This window comes from Orbicella franksi, chromosome 14 (genome assembly GCF_964199315.1).
Source record: "Orbicella franksi chromosome 14, jaOrbFran1.1, whole genome shotgun sequence".
Lineage (NCBI taxonomy): Eukaryota > Metazoa > Cnidaria > Anthozoa > Scleractinia > Merulinidae > Orbicella > Orbicella franksi.
Genome location: NC_138158.1, coordinates 18,684,240 through 18,698,061, shown reverse-complemented (window position 1 = coordinate 18,698,061; position 13,822 = coordinate 18,684,240). Strand labels below are relative to the sequence as shown.

At 38.4% G+C, this 13,822-nt stretch overlaps 2 protein-coding genes across 2 annotated transcripts; one reads left to right on the top strand and one right to left on the bottom strand.

Annotated features, from left to right (window-relative positions):
* Positions 1 to 3,392: 3,392 nt before the first annotated feature.
* On the top strand, positions 3,393 to 6,766 carry LOC145467615 (dynein light chain Tctex-type protein 2B-like). The gene has a single exon (XM_081451193.1). It carries the CDS (start codon positions 3,897 to 3,899, stop codon positions 4,536 to 4,538), a length of 642 nt encoding a protein of 213 aa, XP_081307319.1. The 5' UTR covers positions 3,393 to 3,896; the 3' UTR covers positions 4,539 to 6,766.
* Positions 6,767 to 9,659: 2,893 nt separating this feature from the next.
* Positions 9,660 to 12,977, bottom strand: LOC145468515 (uncharacterized). The gene has a single exon (XM_081452254.1). It carries the CDS (start codon positions 12,564 to 12,566, stop codon positions 11,898 to 11,900), a length of 669 nt encoding a protein of 222 aa, XP_081308380.1. The 5' UTR covers positions 12,567 to 12,977; the 3' UTR covers positions 9,660 to 11,897.
* Between the last annotated feature and the right edge of the window lie 845 nt (positions 12,978 to 13,822).

The window sequence follows — 13,822 nt, the reverse complement described above, 5'->3', positions numbered from 1 at the left end:
AAGCAGAATGGGCCACCCTGTAGAAATGAAGATTTACTTTACTTTACTTGACCTTGGCTTTCATATTCACCAGCGTGGATAGCGCAATGGTGAGAACTTTCGCCGGCCTCCCACTATTGTGGCCTTAGCCTGTTCCAGGCTCTCGGTCAGTGGGGACGATCGGAAAAGCCGTCGGGCGACGAGCGGGTTCTGTGAGAGAAAAGAAGAGGTCCCGGCACTCGTAGCTGATTCTGCTCGTCGCCCGCCCGCTTTTTCGATCGCCCCACTGACCGAGAGCCAAGTTCTATTCCGACCCGGTGCCATATGTGGGTTCAGTTTGTCGTTGGTTACGTTCACGCCTTGCTCCAAAGGTTTTTCTCCGGGTTCTCCGGTTTTCCTCCCTCCACTAAAACCAACATCTCCAAATTCCAATTCTACCAGGATAGAGAAACCGCATGAAAACCAAGTGAGGCTGACGTGGCTTCCTTTCTAAATATTACGATTTCTTCTTTGGCAATATATGTATCCCTGTAATTTCCCATGAGATAGTAACATAGCCTTAAAACTTTACTCCATTCGTGAATCAAATTTTATCTTTACGGAAACATAACTTAACTCGTGACAAGTGTTTCTTCCGGGCGACAAAAATAATGGAGCGGGTCTACTGTCGACCCTTGGAGGCTTAGTATGAAGAGGCATCCGCAACTCTTGATCGCAGAAGGTTTAAAATTAAGGTGGCTGAACACGGTTTTTAATACCTGTGTTTCATTCACCTTTTTCTCTAGAACCCTTGATCCCTCGGTCGCCAAAAATGGCAGCAAGCAAGTTAACAACACAAACTTCGGTTTTTTGATGGTTAAGCTGACGTATGTGCCGTTGCTATGGCAACATGAATAAATATAAACAGGCCTTTAAAATCGGTTTTGTTTATTTGTAGAAAATCTAGTCATTAGATTTGCTTTATAATTTGCATGCAACAAGCTTGTAACGATTCTCACAAGTTGACACCATTTTGCTAATAATTTAACAGAGATCTTTAATTATCTCTTGTTGAAGGTTGACTGGAATATCGAGAATTTCCTTTATTAAAGTTCAATTATTTTCAATAGTCCAGTTATTTATTTCCTAAAGTATTTTCGTACCAAATTTCGTGAAATTCTAATGAGTGGTTCTCGAGAAATAGGCGTATTTCCGAAAGTGTAATTTTTCATTCAATCACAATTTTTTGACTTACTACGCATGCGCTTCATTTAACTGGGTTCTTTCGGTAACAAAGAAAGAGCTGAGAATTGCTGGGTTCCTTGCATCGTTACCTTTTCTAACATATCTTGGTAATAAAAGACTAAAGCCATCAATACACTGCGTTCAGTTATAGAGAAAAATAGCACAGATAGTGCGGGTGTTGAGTAAATAAAATGATCGCTCTATTGACAGCATGTTTGTTTTTTGCAATCCATGCGCGCGCGCTGAATTGCATCAGCAAAAGCGCGCGCGAAAACTGTGTTCGGCCGCCTTAAGGTCATTCCCCAGTATTGTATTGCGCATCCCGGCCCTACTGCGCATAATAACACGCGTGGTTAGCGCGCGCGCATTAAACAATGGCGGCTTTTTCTTTACAGCTGGACCTCACCATAGAGGTAAATCGTCATTTTCTCGCAAACGAGTATAGTGACCTATCATTTTTTTCTGTTGTTTTGAATTGAGTAATAAACTTCTCTGTGTGAAATAAATATGGACCAATTCTCAGTGTAGAACAAAAAGCAATCGTCGGAAACGTGAAGTTAGCAAGCAATCGTAACTACAATCATGGTGCTATTATAAGGATTTATATGGGTATAAACAAGGTGCTTTTGCTCCTCAACGAACATGGGGACCCCTCATTTTTATTTCAAAATTTAAGTTCCTATAATGTAAACAATCGATAGGCAAAGTTTCACAAAAATCTCAGTGCAGGTTCTATTTCAGCGGAATGACCTTAAGCAAATCAAACGAGTATCTTCTATCTAATATAAGGCTTAGAGGTCCCGAATTTAACTCCTCCACGTTTTGAAAAAGGGCAACTGGTCAGCTCCAACCAGTTGGAATTTTTAACAACTTCAGTTCTATTCACATTATTTGTCTCTTAATTTATAGTGTCCCAATTACCATTTTATTTTTCTTTTATAAGGTGGCTGTTTTAACGACTGCAAAAATAATAGAAGTGGTGATCTGGTCTCGGCCCGTCTTTCTTAAAGAAGTAGTCTCCGCATTTGAGTATCTGAGATCTAGATTGGAAGAAAAAAAGCTAGACTATAAGACAGGAAAAAAATGGCAAACAGTGTTATAAGTATCTATGAGATTTAAGACCGCTGCTCTTATTTTACGAGCTTCATTCAGAAAAAAAATGAACCCGATGGGAAAAAAAGAAAAAAAAAAAACAAGAAAGGATTGAAAGGAAAGAAAATAGTTTGCAACGTGAAAGTCGAATACGTACACCATTCGCTGAATTGCCAGACTGCATGCATGCGAAATGTTTAGGAATGTCGACCCAAAATGCCAGCTTTTCTTGCAATCTGGGCAATTGATTTTCTTCCCACTGTATATAGCTTGTGTCAATTAATCATTGCATTTCCTTTGTAACGGCGCGAAACAGGAAAAAAGAAAAACGATTCGGCATTTAGTAATAAGCGTTAGAGTGTCCATGAAACATCTACTGATAACACTTGAATCGACTTTGATCAGTGGTATGATATTTGCTTCCTTTTGCTCTTTGTTTAAAGAGCGCTGCACTAACTGAATGGCTGAAAACCTCAAAAGAGGAAAACGATGTTTAGAATTAAGGGATTCCCCGTGTAATTAGAAGTTGTAAATTGTTAATTGAGAGAACGCATAAAGCTGACAAAAAAGCTTTGACTGGAGTATGATTAGAGTAAAAAACTTGCAGCTGAAATTTTAGCGCAACAAAATCTGTCAGTTTGGAAACTTTAAATTGCAGTTGGATGAGAATAGAACCATCTGCAGATCACAGGTCTTTGTTTTGAGGGACTGCAACGAGTTCATAATTAGCAAACAATAATAGCAAAAATTTCTTTGATAAATTAATTGTCGTGCCTACTTCAAAACATTTTTGTCTTTTTTCGATATTGGCTTTGACAGAATCAAAAGAAAAACGGTTCGCAATTTCCATTAAATTAAGGTATTCACAAAAGTCTTTCAAGCGACGCCCATTGTTTTGTCGTTGTAGTGGTTATTCATGACGCTTTTGTTCATCCGGCCTGCCTTCACCCACGCTAAACAAACAGTGTTCAAACTGCTTTGAATTATTTTATTCTACACACATGGAAAATTGTAGTTAATCGATAAAAATACCCAACCCAACTGATAACAAGAGAGAGCATTCTGGCAATTAGCACTACCATCATTTAAAGAGGTTAGTTTTCTTGTTTCTGTAGTGAATTTAGCGCCTTTTAGAGAGAATGTTACGTAGGCTGAAAGCTGTATTACATCTGCATATTTTGTATGTGTGTACTGAATGCACAATATTCGCTCGATCATTTGACCAAGTTAAGTAAACATTCATTTATTTTAAAAATGAAGCGTTGACTTTTCATTTAGTATTGCCTGGCAACCGTGGAGTTTACATGAAAATAAGCAGATTATCTAACCGATGTTTTACAAGCTGATCAAAGATCAGCGCTGTAAAAAGAAGTTACTCCGAGACGGATTCTTGTCAGAGATAAGCTTTTACAAAGCAAGGAAGTTTCTAAGTTTCCGAGCGAACGAAAACTGTCGTATTATCACCAAATACTGCAAACAAAGTGGCTTGAATTTTATGAATTCGAGGAGATGTCATTTGCAATTTGATTACACGCACGGTGAAAGCAAACGTTTCGCCCATTATTTCTATTTTTAACTTTGGTATTGTCGTCTAAACAACTATGGAGTCACACAGCCATCGCGTTAGTACCGCAGAACATCGTCCACCTTCTCTGTCAGTGTCTTCTGCTCAGGGTGATACTCATGAGGGAAGACAAAGATCATCTACGAATACTTCACAAAACTCTGCGTCAAATGCTTTTTCTCCTGACAGGAGCGAGCGAAGAAAACCATCCAGTACCGTCTCCCCGTTCCTGTACTCTTCAAGTCGGAAGGTTTCAAGCAACATCTCGCCAAGATTCGACCACACTGACACATCAGCTTCCAGAAACAAGCCAACCGAAGTCCTGCCGACCTACCGAATGGCACCACAGGCCGACAGAAAGTTCCGGCCGCAAATCGTCAAGAAAATTATGGACGAAGCTTTCGAGGAGAGCTTAGACAGCCTTGACAACTACGACTCCGTCAAATGCCGCGCGCTCACGACCCAAGTTTGCGAAGATATCAAACAACGGGTCAAATGGTTGAACTTTGAGCGCTGCAAGTTGATATGTCTTGTGCATATCGGTTCTATAAGCGGACAGGGTATGCGAGTGGCAAGCCAATGTTTGTGGGATCACACTGTGGACAACTTCGCGTCGACCACTTACAGTAAAGGGGACATTTTTGCGGTTGCATTGCTCTTTGGAGTATACAAGGAATAGTAACCATGGCTTTGACACTTTACTATGTTAAGAGGCCTTTGTCGCTGAGACGTAGAACTCTGTGATATGAAAGTATAAAAACCATCTTTGATTAATTGACTACTGAATAAGATAGCCTTGAAACTTGACCGACATAAGATGGCGAATTGTAGGGCTTAGAGTTAAAAGTTGCTCCTATAGTCATTGACACTTTTTCGAACTTCATTGTAACAAACGACAAATAAGTTATGCAAATTCTTCTTGTACCCTATCTGATATTATGACTCGAATGACTCGCTGAAGGGTCCAATACAGAATTTTATCTCATTCTGATCTCTTGACTTGATTCAGAATTCTATTAATACTGGATCTAAGTTGACGTGTAGTATCCTAGATGCGACTGAGCCCTTTGATTAAAGATAAATAGCTAGGAGGAAATTAGTAATATAGCTTTTGACTGCTCAACGAAACCAAATCGAATGAAAACATCTGCCCCGTATCAAAGCAAATGGAAATTTTCTCTAAACCAATCAAAATTGGAAGGAAGGCACGTGTTTGCAATAGCGCCAAACGCGGGGAACGATGTCCCTACCGTTTTGGGACATTTTTTTTTTTTTTTAGCTCGGTATTGATTGTATAGATTTAACATTTATTTGACTCCAGTGTTTAGGCTCATCCATACTACGCCGGGGGAATTTAAAAACGTAACAATCACCGGGTCATTTTGGATTTGTGTTTGAGGAAAACTCGGTTAGAGAAATCACATGACTATCGTGAATACACTCCGTTTGCAAAATGTTTCAGTCGTCCACAAGAAAACTCCTCCCGTTTAAAGAGCGTTTTCGAAAAGGCTCAGTTATCGTGACGGGTTAGTGTGGACGGTAGGCCTAACCGGAGAAATAAGCTGCTTTTCAAATTTATTCCGAACTCGGTATCACAGAAGGGAGTATGTATTTTTCCTAACTAAAATATCCTTCTAAAAATTTCATCGATTTTGTGTTTAGCTATAAACCTAATTAAACTTGTGAAGAATTTTGCTACTGAAGGCTGCACTAGTGTCCTTAAACAGCTTTTGAAATGAAAGTTTCTGTGGAACAAAATGTGTGTTTTAGACGATATTATAGGGACGAATCTTGGTAAAATGTATGTTGTTGGAAAGAGTTATGGTTAAATGCTGCCGCCGGGAAAGGATGTCTGAGCGATCTGTAACGGGTTCAGAAAAAAATGGATTGGATCGAAGTTTTTGGGAAAATATATCCGGAACAGATCTTCTGGTAAAACATTGTTGAAACAGATAGTTGGGAAAATGTTTTCCGGGAACGGATTTTGATAAAAGAGAAATAAAATGGCAAGAATTGGAATTCATTGGAAAATATATTTAGAATGGATCTGTACAGAATATTTTTTGGGTAACAGTGAGATGTAATACGGTGTCATCAGCACATCCACTTAAACAAAGAAGCTAAAACTTTAACCAGGCTTTATGTGTTAACAGTTCTGGGATAACTTTCTCTCTCCATGGCTGTCTCTTTTTTGTCGGATCGACGGATGTCTTTAAAGGAGCTCAGTCACGTTATTTTGAGTGATTTTGTTCTCGCACAAAATTATACCTCCAAATTTAAGGAAACCTGAAAACAGTAATTACTAAGATAGAAAAGCACCAAGAAACAATTATAAACCATGGAGGAACAAGGATGGTTTGGGATGAAGACGATTAGCACGGATTACAGATGACGAACTTGAAAAATTTAGGCTTAACTTTTCAAGATGTGCAAACCGTCACGTGGCTTAGATGGACCATCATCCTCTCTTTGAATTATCTGATAGCTTTTTGGCTTCCAGTTTGCTGAGCTTGATAGTTTACATTGCCAACTGGTACAAGTAAATTTGATCTTCAATTATAACCGCCGTGCTATTGGTAAATAAAGTGCCAAAAATGCTAATTCACGACTTGTTCCTTAACGAGGGCAATGACATCTTCAGCAAATTAGTTCGACCCCACGTGGAGTTCTAGAACTCCCTTCAGCACAATGTGTCAGCATAATGTATGTTTGTAATGGATTTTCGCGACGTTTTTGGCTAAACAAACGGCTTTGAAGAAAAGGTCTTTAGCAGAACTAAGAGAGTTTTAGAATTGGTCTTTGTCAAAAAGTTTCTCCAACTGTAATTAATTTTGTAATGTAGGCTGTGAATAGAGTCAGGAAAAATAGCTTTAAGCGGAAGAAGTTCGAAAGAAAATATTTAATTTCGTGTACTAAGATTTTTTGAAGATATTTCTTGGAACAGATCAAAGATTTTGGAGGAAAAAGTTTTGGAGGAAAATTTCTCGGTTGAAAAAGATATTTTGCAAATGACCTTTAGGAACTGTCATTAAACGGAAAAAAACTGACAGAAAATAGTTTACAGAAGAACATTTTTTGAAGGAAAATGCTTTTGGGAAAATGATTATTTTGCTCAGAGAAATGACTGATGATCTTTGCGACATAACAGTGGTTCGCGGGCTCATGATATGTATCTTCTCAGATCAGGGCGTCATGTCTACTGTCACGAGGCGGATTCCCAATATCAGAGCCAACAACTTTACAATAAAAAGAATTAAAAGATATATCAAGGGCTGTGTGCAAATTAAACTTGCATCTTGCAACTGATGCAAATGAAGATACAAATCAATTTTGAAATTTCCAATGCCGGCTAAGCCGCAAATTGTCGCAATAAAATATATAAAAACGTTTCTACGGACTAACTTTTTCCTCCGGGTAAACGCGAAAGCTCGGCTAGGAACAGCCGGATTCGTGTAAGAAATTTAAGTGGTCTAGACAAAATAAGAAACCTTTCTCATGTTGATTCATTTTTTATCTCATGTTCATGTTTTCATGTTGATTCTATGCGTGAAACTGTTTGAAATGGAAAAAAGTAAAAATTAAAAATAAAATGACGGTCTTGGGCTAGTTTTAATTTTGCGATCGATCAGAAAACAGTAAGAAACATACATGATCTTAACGTATTATGTGCAAACGACGAAACATACAGCTTAGCGTTTTAAAACACTATAATCATATGATATGTCTTTTTTTCACAAAAAAAGAATGCCTTACCGGAAAAAAAACACAATCGTCGGATTTTTGGAAAATAAAAATCCGTGTGTCCCACTAAAGGGATTATACCAGCAAATAAAATCCAAAAATATCCGTAGAGACTAGAAGGCAAATTAGTTGAAGTCTCGGATACCAGCCGCTGTTTTGGGAAATGAGACGATTTCGGGGTGGAACGCGGCCGGACCCGAGAAAGCAGCGGAAACGGAGCCTGGCAAGTTCCCAAAGCGTCGAATTTATGCAGTGATCAGTCTGCAAATTGTTTTTTTCCTCCATTTGGAAATCTATGAAAATTGCAGTCGGTAAGTTTGTTTACATCATTAACTCATCTTAGAAATGTCCTTTGAATGATATTGCGACCTCTTGGCGAGATAATGGATGGGAAAATTGTTTTAACCCATAAACGCACTCTGTGCTAAAGGAAAACGGCAGGACCAAATAAACATTTGTAAGCTTTTTAATGTTTGTCGTTTTTATTTGCAAGGCTCTAAGAAAGCTTTAATTGACAGCTTTTTTTTTTTAAATTTTCATCCAGATATTTGACAAAAGACTGTAAGATTATACCATGTCTTGGTGGAAATTGATTGATATAAACATTTCCAAATTCACAACACCTGCATGCTTTTGTGATATTTCATTAGATTGTTTCAGTTTTGCAATCATCTGAAATTCATATTAGCCTTCTTTAAAGCTACCTCAGGGGGCATGTACATCATTTTTAACCAAAATACAACAAAAAGACCCAAAAAGTTGAAATTAAAAGAAAGTTTGAACATTATTTGAAGTCTAATTTTAATCCGTTAACATGTTGTCTCCAATCTCTATTTCAAGTCTTTGTTTCGTTTTCCTAATAGAAACTACAAAAGCGATTTTTTTGTTCTCCGGCGAAAGAACATTTGTTTCCTGCTAGGCCTATGACAGTCGCCACAGCATTTCCTTCTCAATTCTTTATTTGTTTCTCTTGTTTCCCGAAAAAAAAATGAATAAACAATATTTCGGGTCGCGAAAACTGTCAGATATTATCGATATTTGTTTGCCTTAACTTCGCAAATGCAAGTAGAGATAATTCTGCATGCGCGCAACGTACGCTATCAGTTGTACATTTCGTAAAAAAGCGATCGAAAGACAACGCTATTGAACAAGGAAATGACGGTAAATATGTATATTCTATGCCGCAAGATTTGTATCTGTAACATTGATTTACTTTTGTCGGTACGATAACAGATTGGTGGGCAGTTTTCTCCTGCTAGAACAAACGTCTTTACGAGGAAATTAAAATGCGATATATTTTCTTGAAGGCCTCACTATATAGTTTAAACCTGACAGCTAACTAAATTTTAAGTGACAGACAAAAAGTCCACACTTTTAACGGACAATTTGTACTTTATGACATCGAGCGAGCTGACAACTGACCGAGGGTGCAAATATTGTAATTTTCAATGTGAAGAATAAAATTTGAGGTGAAGTTGAGCAAACTTAATTATACCAAGTCTGACCCAGTGAAAGTTGCGAAATGTTCCAATAACTAACTATATAAAACAGCGCGCTGGACTCGAACATTCCGCGATCAAGTAAATTTTCATTCTGAAACCGATCCTAGAAAACTGCTGTTGTTTTACTTTTTGTGCGTGAGATCAATAAATTAAATCTTCAATTTACGATAGGCGATTTTCTGTCCCTTCCTTCCTATGTTTTGGAGCCTACCGTGTTGTCAAAATCGCAATTATAAACAATAAAGTTGCCAGCCGCGCGCACAAACAGCTTATTGGTTTTTGCCGACCGTAAGTGCCTTCACCGCTGGTTTCCTTAAAACCTCTGGACCAATATCACTACATGCATTTAGTTCGATTTGTTTTAGAGCAAATGACCATGTTTACTTGAATCAGTATCCAAGACATACATATGCAAATATAATGGCCAAATTTCACAAAAGCAAATTCCACCCGATCAAATTCAGTTATAAGGCTTTTGAAATGAAATGCATTATTTCAGAGCAAAACTTTCACAAATTTTGTTTAATCATTCAAACCTTTCGAAAAGTACAGTAAAAGTAAAATTTTAATAATGTGATAGTTTTTTATTTCCATTTCAACCGCGCTGCAATGTTTAGCACTAAAATCTGTCTGAAGTTCTTCTGTCTCAAGGACAGGGCGTCTCTCAAAATTCATTCAATTTTCCGTTTGATTATATATTCATGGTTTCCTTGGCCGAAATCTAACCAAACCTGTCGCTCATCATGAAAGGAATGTCTTCTCTTCCCTGAGCAAGTTTTGGCGCTCTCTTCCAGGCTAAAAGTAATGGATGTTGCCCGTTTTCTTTACTCACAGTGCATTTTCGTGTCTTATAACGTCAAGCTGTGTTCATTTATTGTTAATAACGAAACGGTTCCTTACTGTCTACCAAGGTATATAACCATCTATAATGACTGCATTAGGATCACACGCTAGGCAAAGATCTTCAGCTTTTGAAACCCCAAACAGAGCTCCCTCAAAGAACTACGGTTCTTGCTTTTTATCTTCAACATTCGAGAACGTGCTTGACTATACCACACAACACAAAAGCTTTGAAAGCCTCAGTTTCCCCTTTCGTGACCACTGCTGTTGTGTCAGCGCCAACTCGTGGCTTTTTGTTTCGATTTCTAAAGTGACAGCTTACACGCATTTATGGGAGGTCACGAGGCTCAACTTATTTTATAACCATTTCGCGCGCGTATATATGGATAAATACAACGTGTGAAGGGAAGCCTTAATACCCATCCATATCATTTAACCTTGAATTTAATGCGAACCCCTTTTTAATGAACTCAATATTCATTGTCACCTTTCGTCCATTTCACTGTCTCACTTCTGCCAATTTTTATGTAAGGTCGATCATTTGAAACCCCCATAGTCTTAAATGTTAGTACACAATTACATGAAATAATATCATTTATTTGAACTGTGTGCGGTTTCGAAACTGCACTGAGACAAGAGAGTCATTTGATTTCGTGAAACGAATCACTTCGCTGGTTCGACTTTCATGCTAAAAGCCATCTAGTTTGTATACTGTAGCGTGATAATCTCTTAAGAAATAACATAAACAATAAACCAACAGCAGTTTCGTTTTAATTTATGGCGGTTTCAAAAGAGCGGGTTGCTTCTATGGAAAAAAAAAGAGTTTTACATTCTAGAGAGATTAAAGTAGAATTTAAGTGAAGTTGAGTTGTTTCAGTCAACAACAAGGCCATTCGAAAACAATTCAATTTTATTGCATGAATAATGTCGACTACCACTGGTATAATGACATTAGAAAGCTTCGTTAATTCACCGTTCTCATTTCGCTATCAAATTCACAATTTCACTGTACCTGGATTGTAAAAGAAAAACTCACTCTATACCGAACAATGCCTTCAAACTTTGAGAGCTCGCTTGGAACCTCGTTGGACAAACCGTATTTGACAGAGGGCATATGATAATTCGCTTATTTACGGATTACAACTTCAATACGCTATTTTATAGCACAACCCCCGCAATTATAAAGCCTTGAAAGATGTCAAGCTTTGAAATAAAACGAAAAGAAACCTTAGACTAGGATTCGCTTCCCAGTTAGAAATCATGTAATTTTTCCGGGTGGAAAGTGTTGGCTTGTTATCAATAAAATGTATCCGCAATATTAACTAATTCGTCGCACCAAAGTTTAAGTATTATTTTTTCTTTTCCCTGTACACATATTAATTTTATATGAGTTTAAATTTTGACATGCCGAATATACTGACAAATTTTGGTATACAATAATGAGTCGTATTTCAAATTCTTGTTAAATTTGGTCATATCTTAAACGGGGGACATATTTACCCCCACAATTGCTGAGAAAATCAGCCAACGTTTTCGAATTCGTTATGCACAACGCTGGTAATTCTCCCGGAAAGTTATTTTCTCATTTTCGTAACAATTTATCAAAGATTCTGAAATGTTACAAAACTTCTAGAAAATCTACATTGTTAGAATAGACTTATCGGGAGCAAAAACCTTACAATGGACTTCTCCTTAGAAAAACGTTAAAGATCTACAATATTTAAAATCTTCCTGTATTATTTATATATCTAGATTAGTTTACCATGTTCAGAAGCTCAATATTTTAGGGACTAGTCTTTTCTTGTTAGACGGTGGTGATTTATACAATGGCGCCGATTTTTGTTTCAGTTTAATTTAGCCAGGCGTTGTTGTTCCAAGCTGCTTTGAAAGTGAATTAAGTCTGGGTGTAATCATATCCTCTACAGATTTCTGCATACAGAATGACAGTTCTCACTTTAAACCGTTTGGCTTGGCTGTTGTTGCTGTTTTGTAGCGTTTTTGTTCTTCGGGCAGTACTTGATGGTGTGAGATTGGTCCCCAGACGCCTTGCACAGAGGACATGTGTACGCTCGGAGTATCGGGCACGTTGTGTTCCCTTCGGCATCTTTAAGAACGTGACTTGAATACACCTTTTTGCTCTCGCCGTTATTCCGGCAAAAAACGCAAACGTTTGCGTTTCTATTTTTCTTGCTCTCCCGATTTTTACGGTTGCGATTCGCGACCTCACTGTTGTTTTCCACGTTACGCTTCGAGACGTTTCGCGTTGGCGCGCCAGGCGCGAGCGAGGTCCCCGGTGCTTTGGAGGTTTCGATGCAAAGTTCGATATCTGCATTATTTCCTCCCGAGCTCGAACTCGTTAGGGAATGATCCGAGCCCACGCTGTCCACACGAGATCTTTTGGTGTACGTGAAATCCTGATACAAACTGTCAAACCTACTTGGCCCTGTGCCGTCCAATTCAGCGTTCTGTACAAGTCTTATCAGACCGAAATAGTCTCTGAAAAGGCGAAATTCACTCTTGTCGTCGAATGACGCCTTCAGGCTTGCTACTTCTCGAGCAGTTATCTTCCCATGGCCGGAAAAAATATCTCCACTGTAAAATACACTCAGCATCTCATCGCCCATTGTTCAATCTACGGCTCGTGGATCAATTCTCTGAAATGTCGCGTGCAGGTTTAAGACAGTTTTAACGAATTTACTTCTAACTATCCCCTGTGAGCGCGGCTCCAGGAGCGAGAAATTTTCAACTGTTCCGATCCAAGGTGATTAACTTTGTGAATGAAGTGTACGGGTTTTGACTCTAACAATACCTCGCCGGCACCTGAGCGATAGATGTTCAAACTTAATACGCGCACGGACCTGCAATTATAGTCGCGACCCAATCGAGAGCAGCTGGCCGCGAGCCTTTGAAATGCTGTTTTGTCACTTTATCATCGCCACCGTGAATGAGTTTGAAAGGCATATTGAAAACTTGCTCTAAGGACAACCATGAAACATGTGGCTCAATTGTCTCTATTGAAAACGATCATTAAATTCGGCCAATCACGTAATAGCTCACAACGCGGTCTGAGAGTGTCTCGGCGTGCATTTCATAAGTCAGCATCTTAAAAAGACGACAGGCTCGTTTTACGTCGACGTGATTGGCTGTCGAATAAGCGCTGTCATACAGCCGTACGATTTCATCTGTAATTGTTTTTAAGGATGATCTAAAGTGTCATTATGAATGCATTTCGAGAGACAAAACAAAAATCACACGTGGAGGTGTACAGGAAACATGCCTGTTAAAAATAGTCTTTGAAATTATCGCGGGCTGTGTTCATTAGTGTAAAAGTTTACCCAAAGAGATGTAAAGGACCCATCAATTTATACTGAAAACTTCATGCACTGCCTTATAAAGCAATATCAAGGTTTTAATTTCGTTGTTAATTTGTCTATGTCGCGTTTGTCGAGCATTTGTGTACGCTGTGGTTTAGATAAATTTAGGTTACACACCGACACCAAAAAAGCTCACAAGCGCTAATGAAAGTGGCGATGTTTTTTGTAAACATTGAAGCATGCTGTCCTTTTGGATTTGGGTTTCAAATTTCAGATATTAGCTTTGCGTTCATTTCGGTTTCGAAAGCTGAATGGCGAAGATTGAAGAAGGAAAAAAATAAAGAAAGTACTGATTGAAGTGAATTTTTGTTGCATTGCATCGCTCTTTGATCAGCGAAATTAGGCGAAATTTTTATTGAACGATTTTGCTTCGTTGTCGCTGCGATCTGGCCAGGCGATTGCTAGAAAGAGCATGCAAAGATATCGAGCTTAAACGTTTAGCGTGGATGAGAAATAAACATTCAATTGACAGGTGTTCCGTATGCTAATTAATGACACACAAAAAG

Bases quoted from the DNA above. Each gene is read 5' to 3' on its own strand.
- LOC145468515 (XM_081452254.1), bottom strand. From the start codon at position 12,566: ATGGGCGATGAGATGCTGAGTGTATTTTACAGTGGAGATATTTTTTCC.
- LOC145467615 (XM_081451193.1), top strand. From the start codon at position 3,897: ATGGAGTCACACAGCCATCGCGTTAGTACCGCAGAACATCGTCCACCT.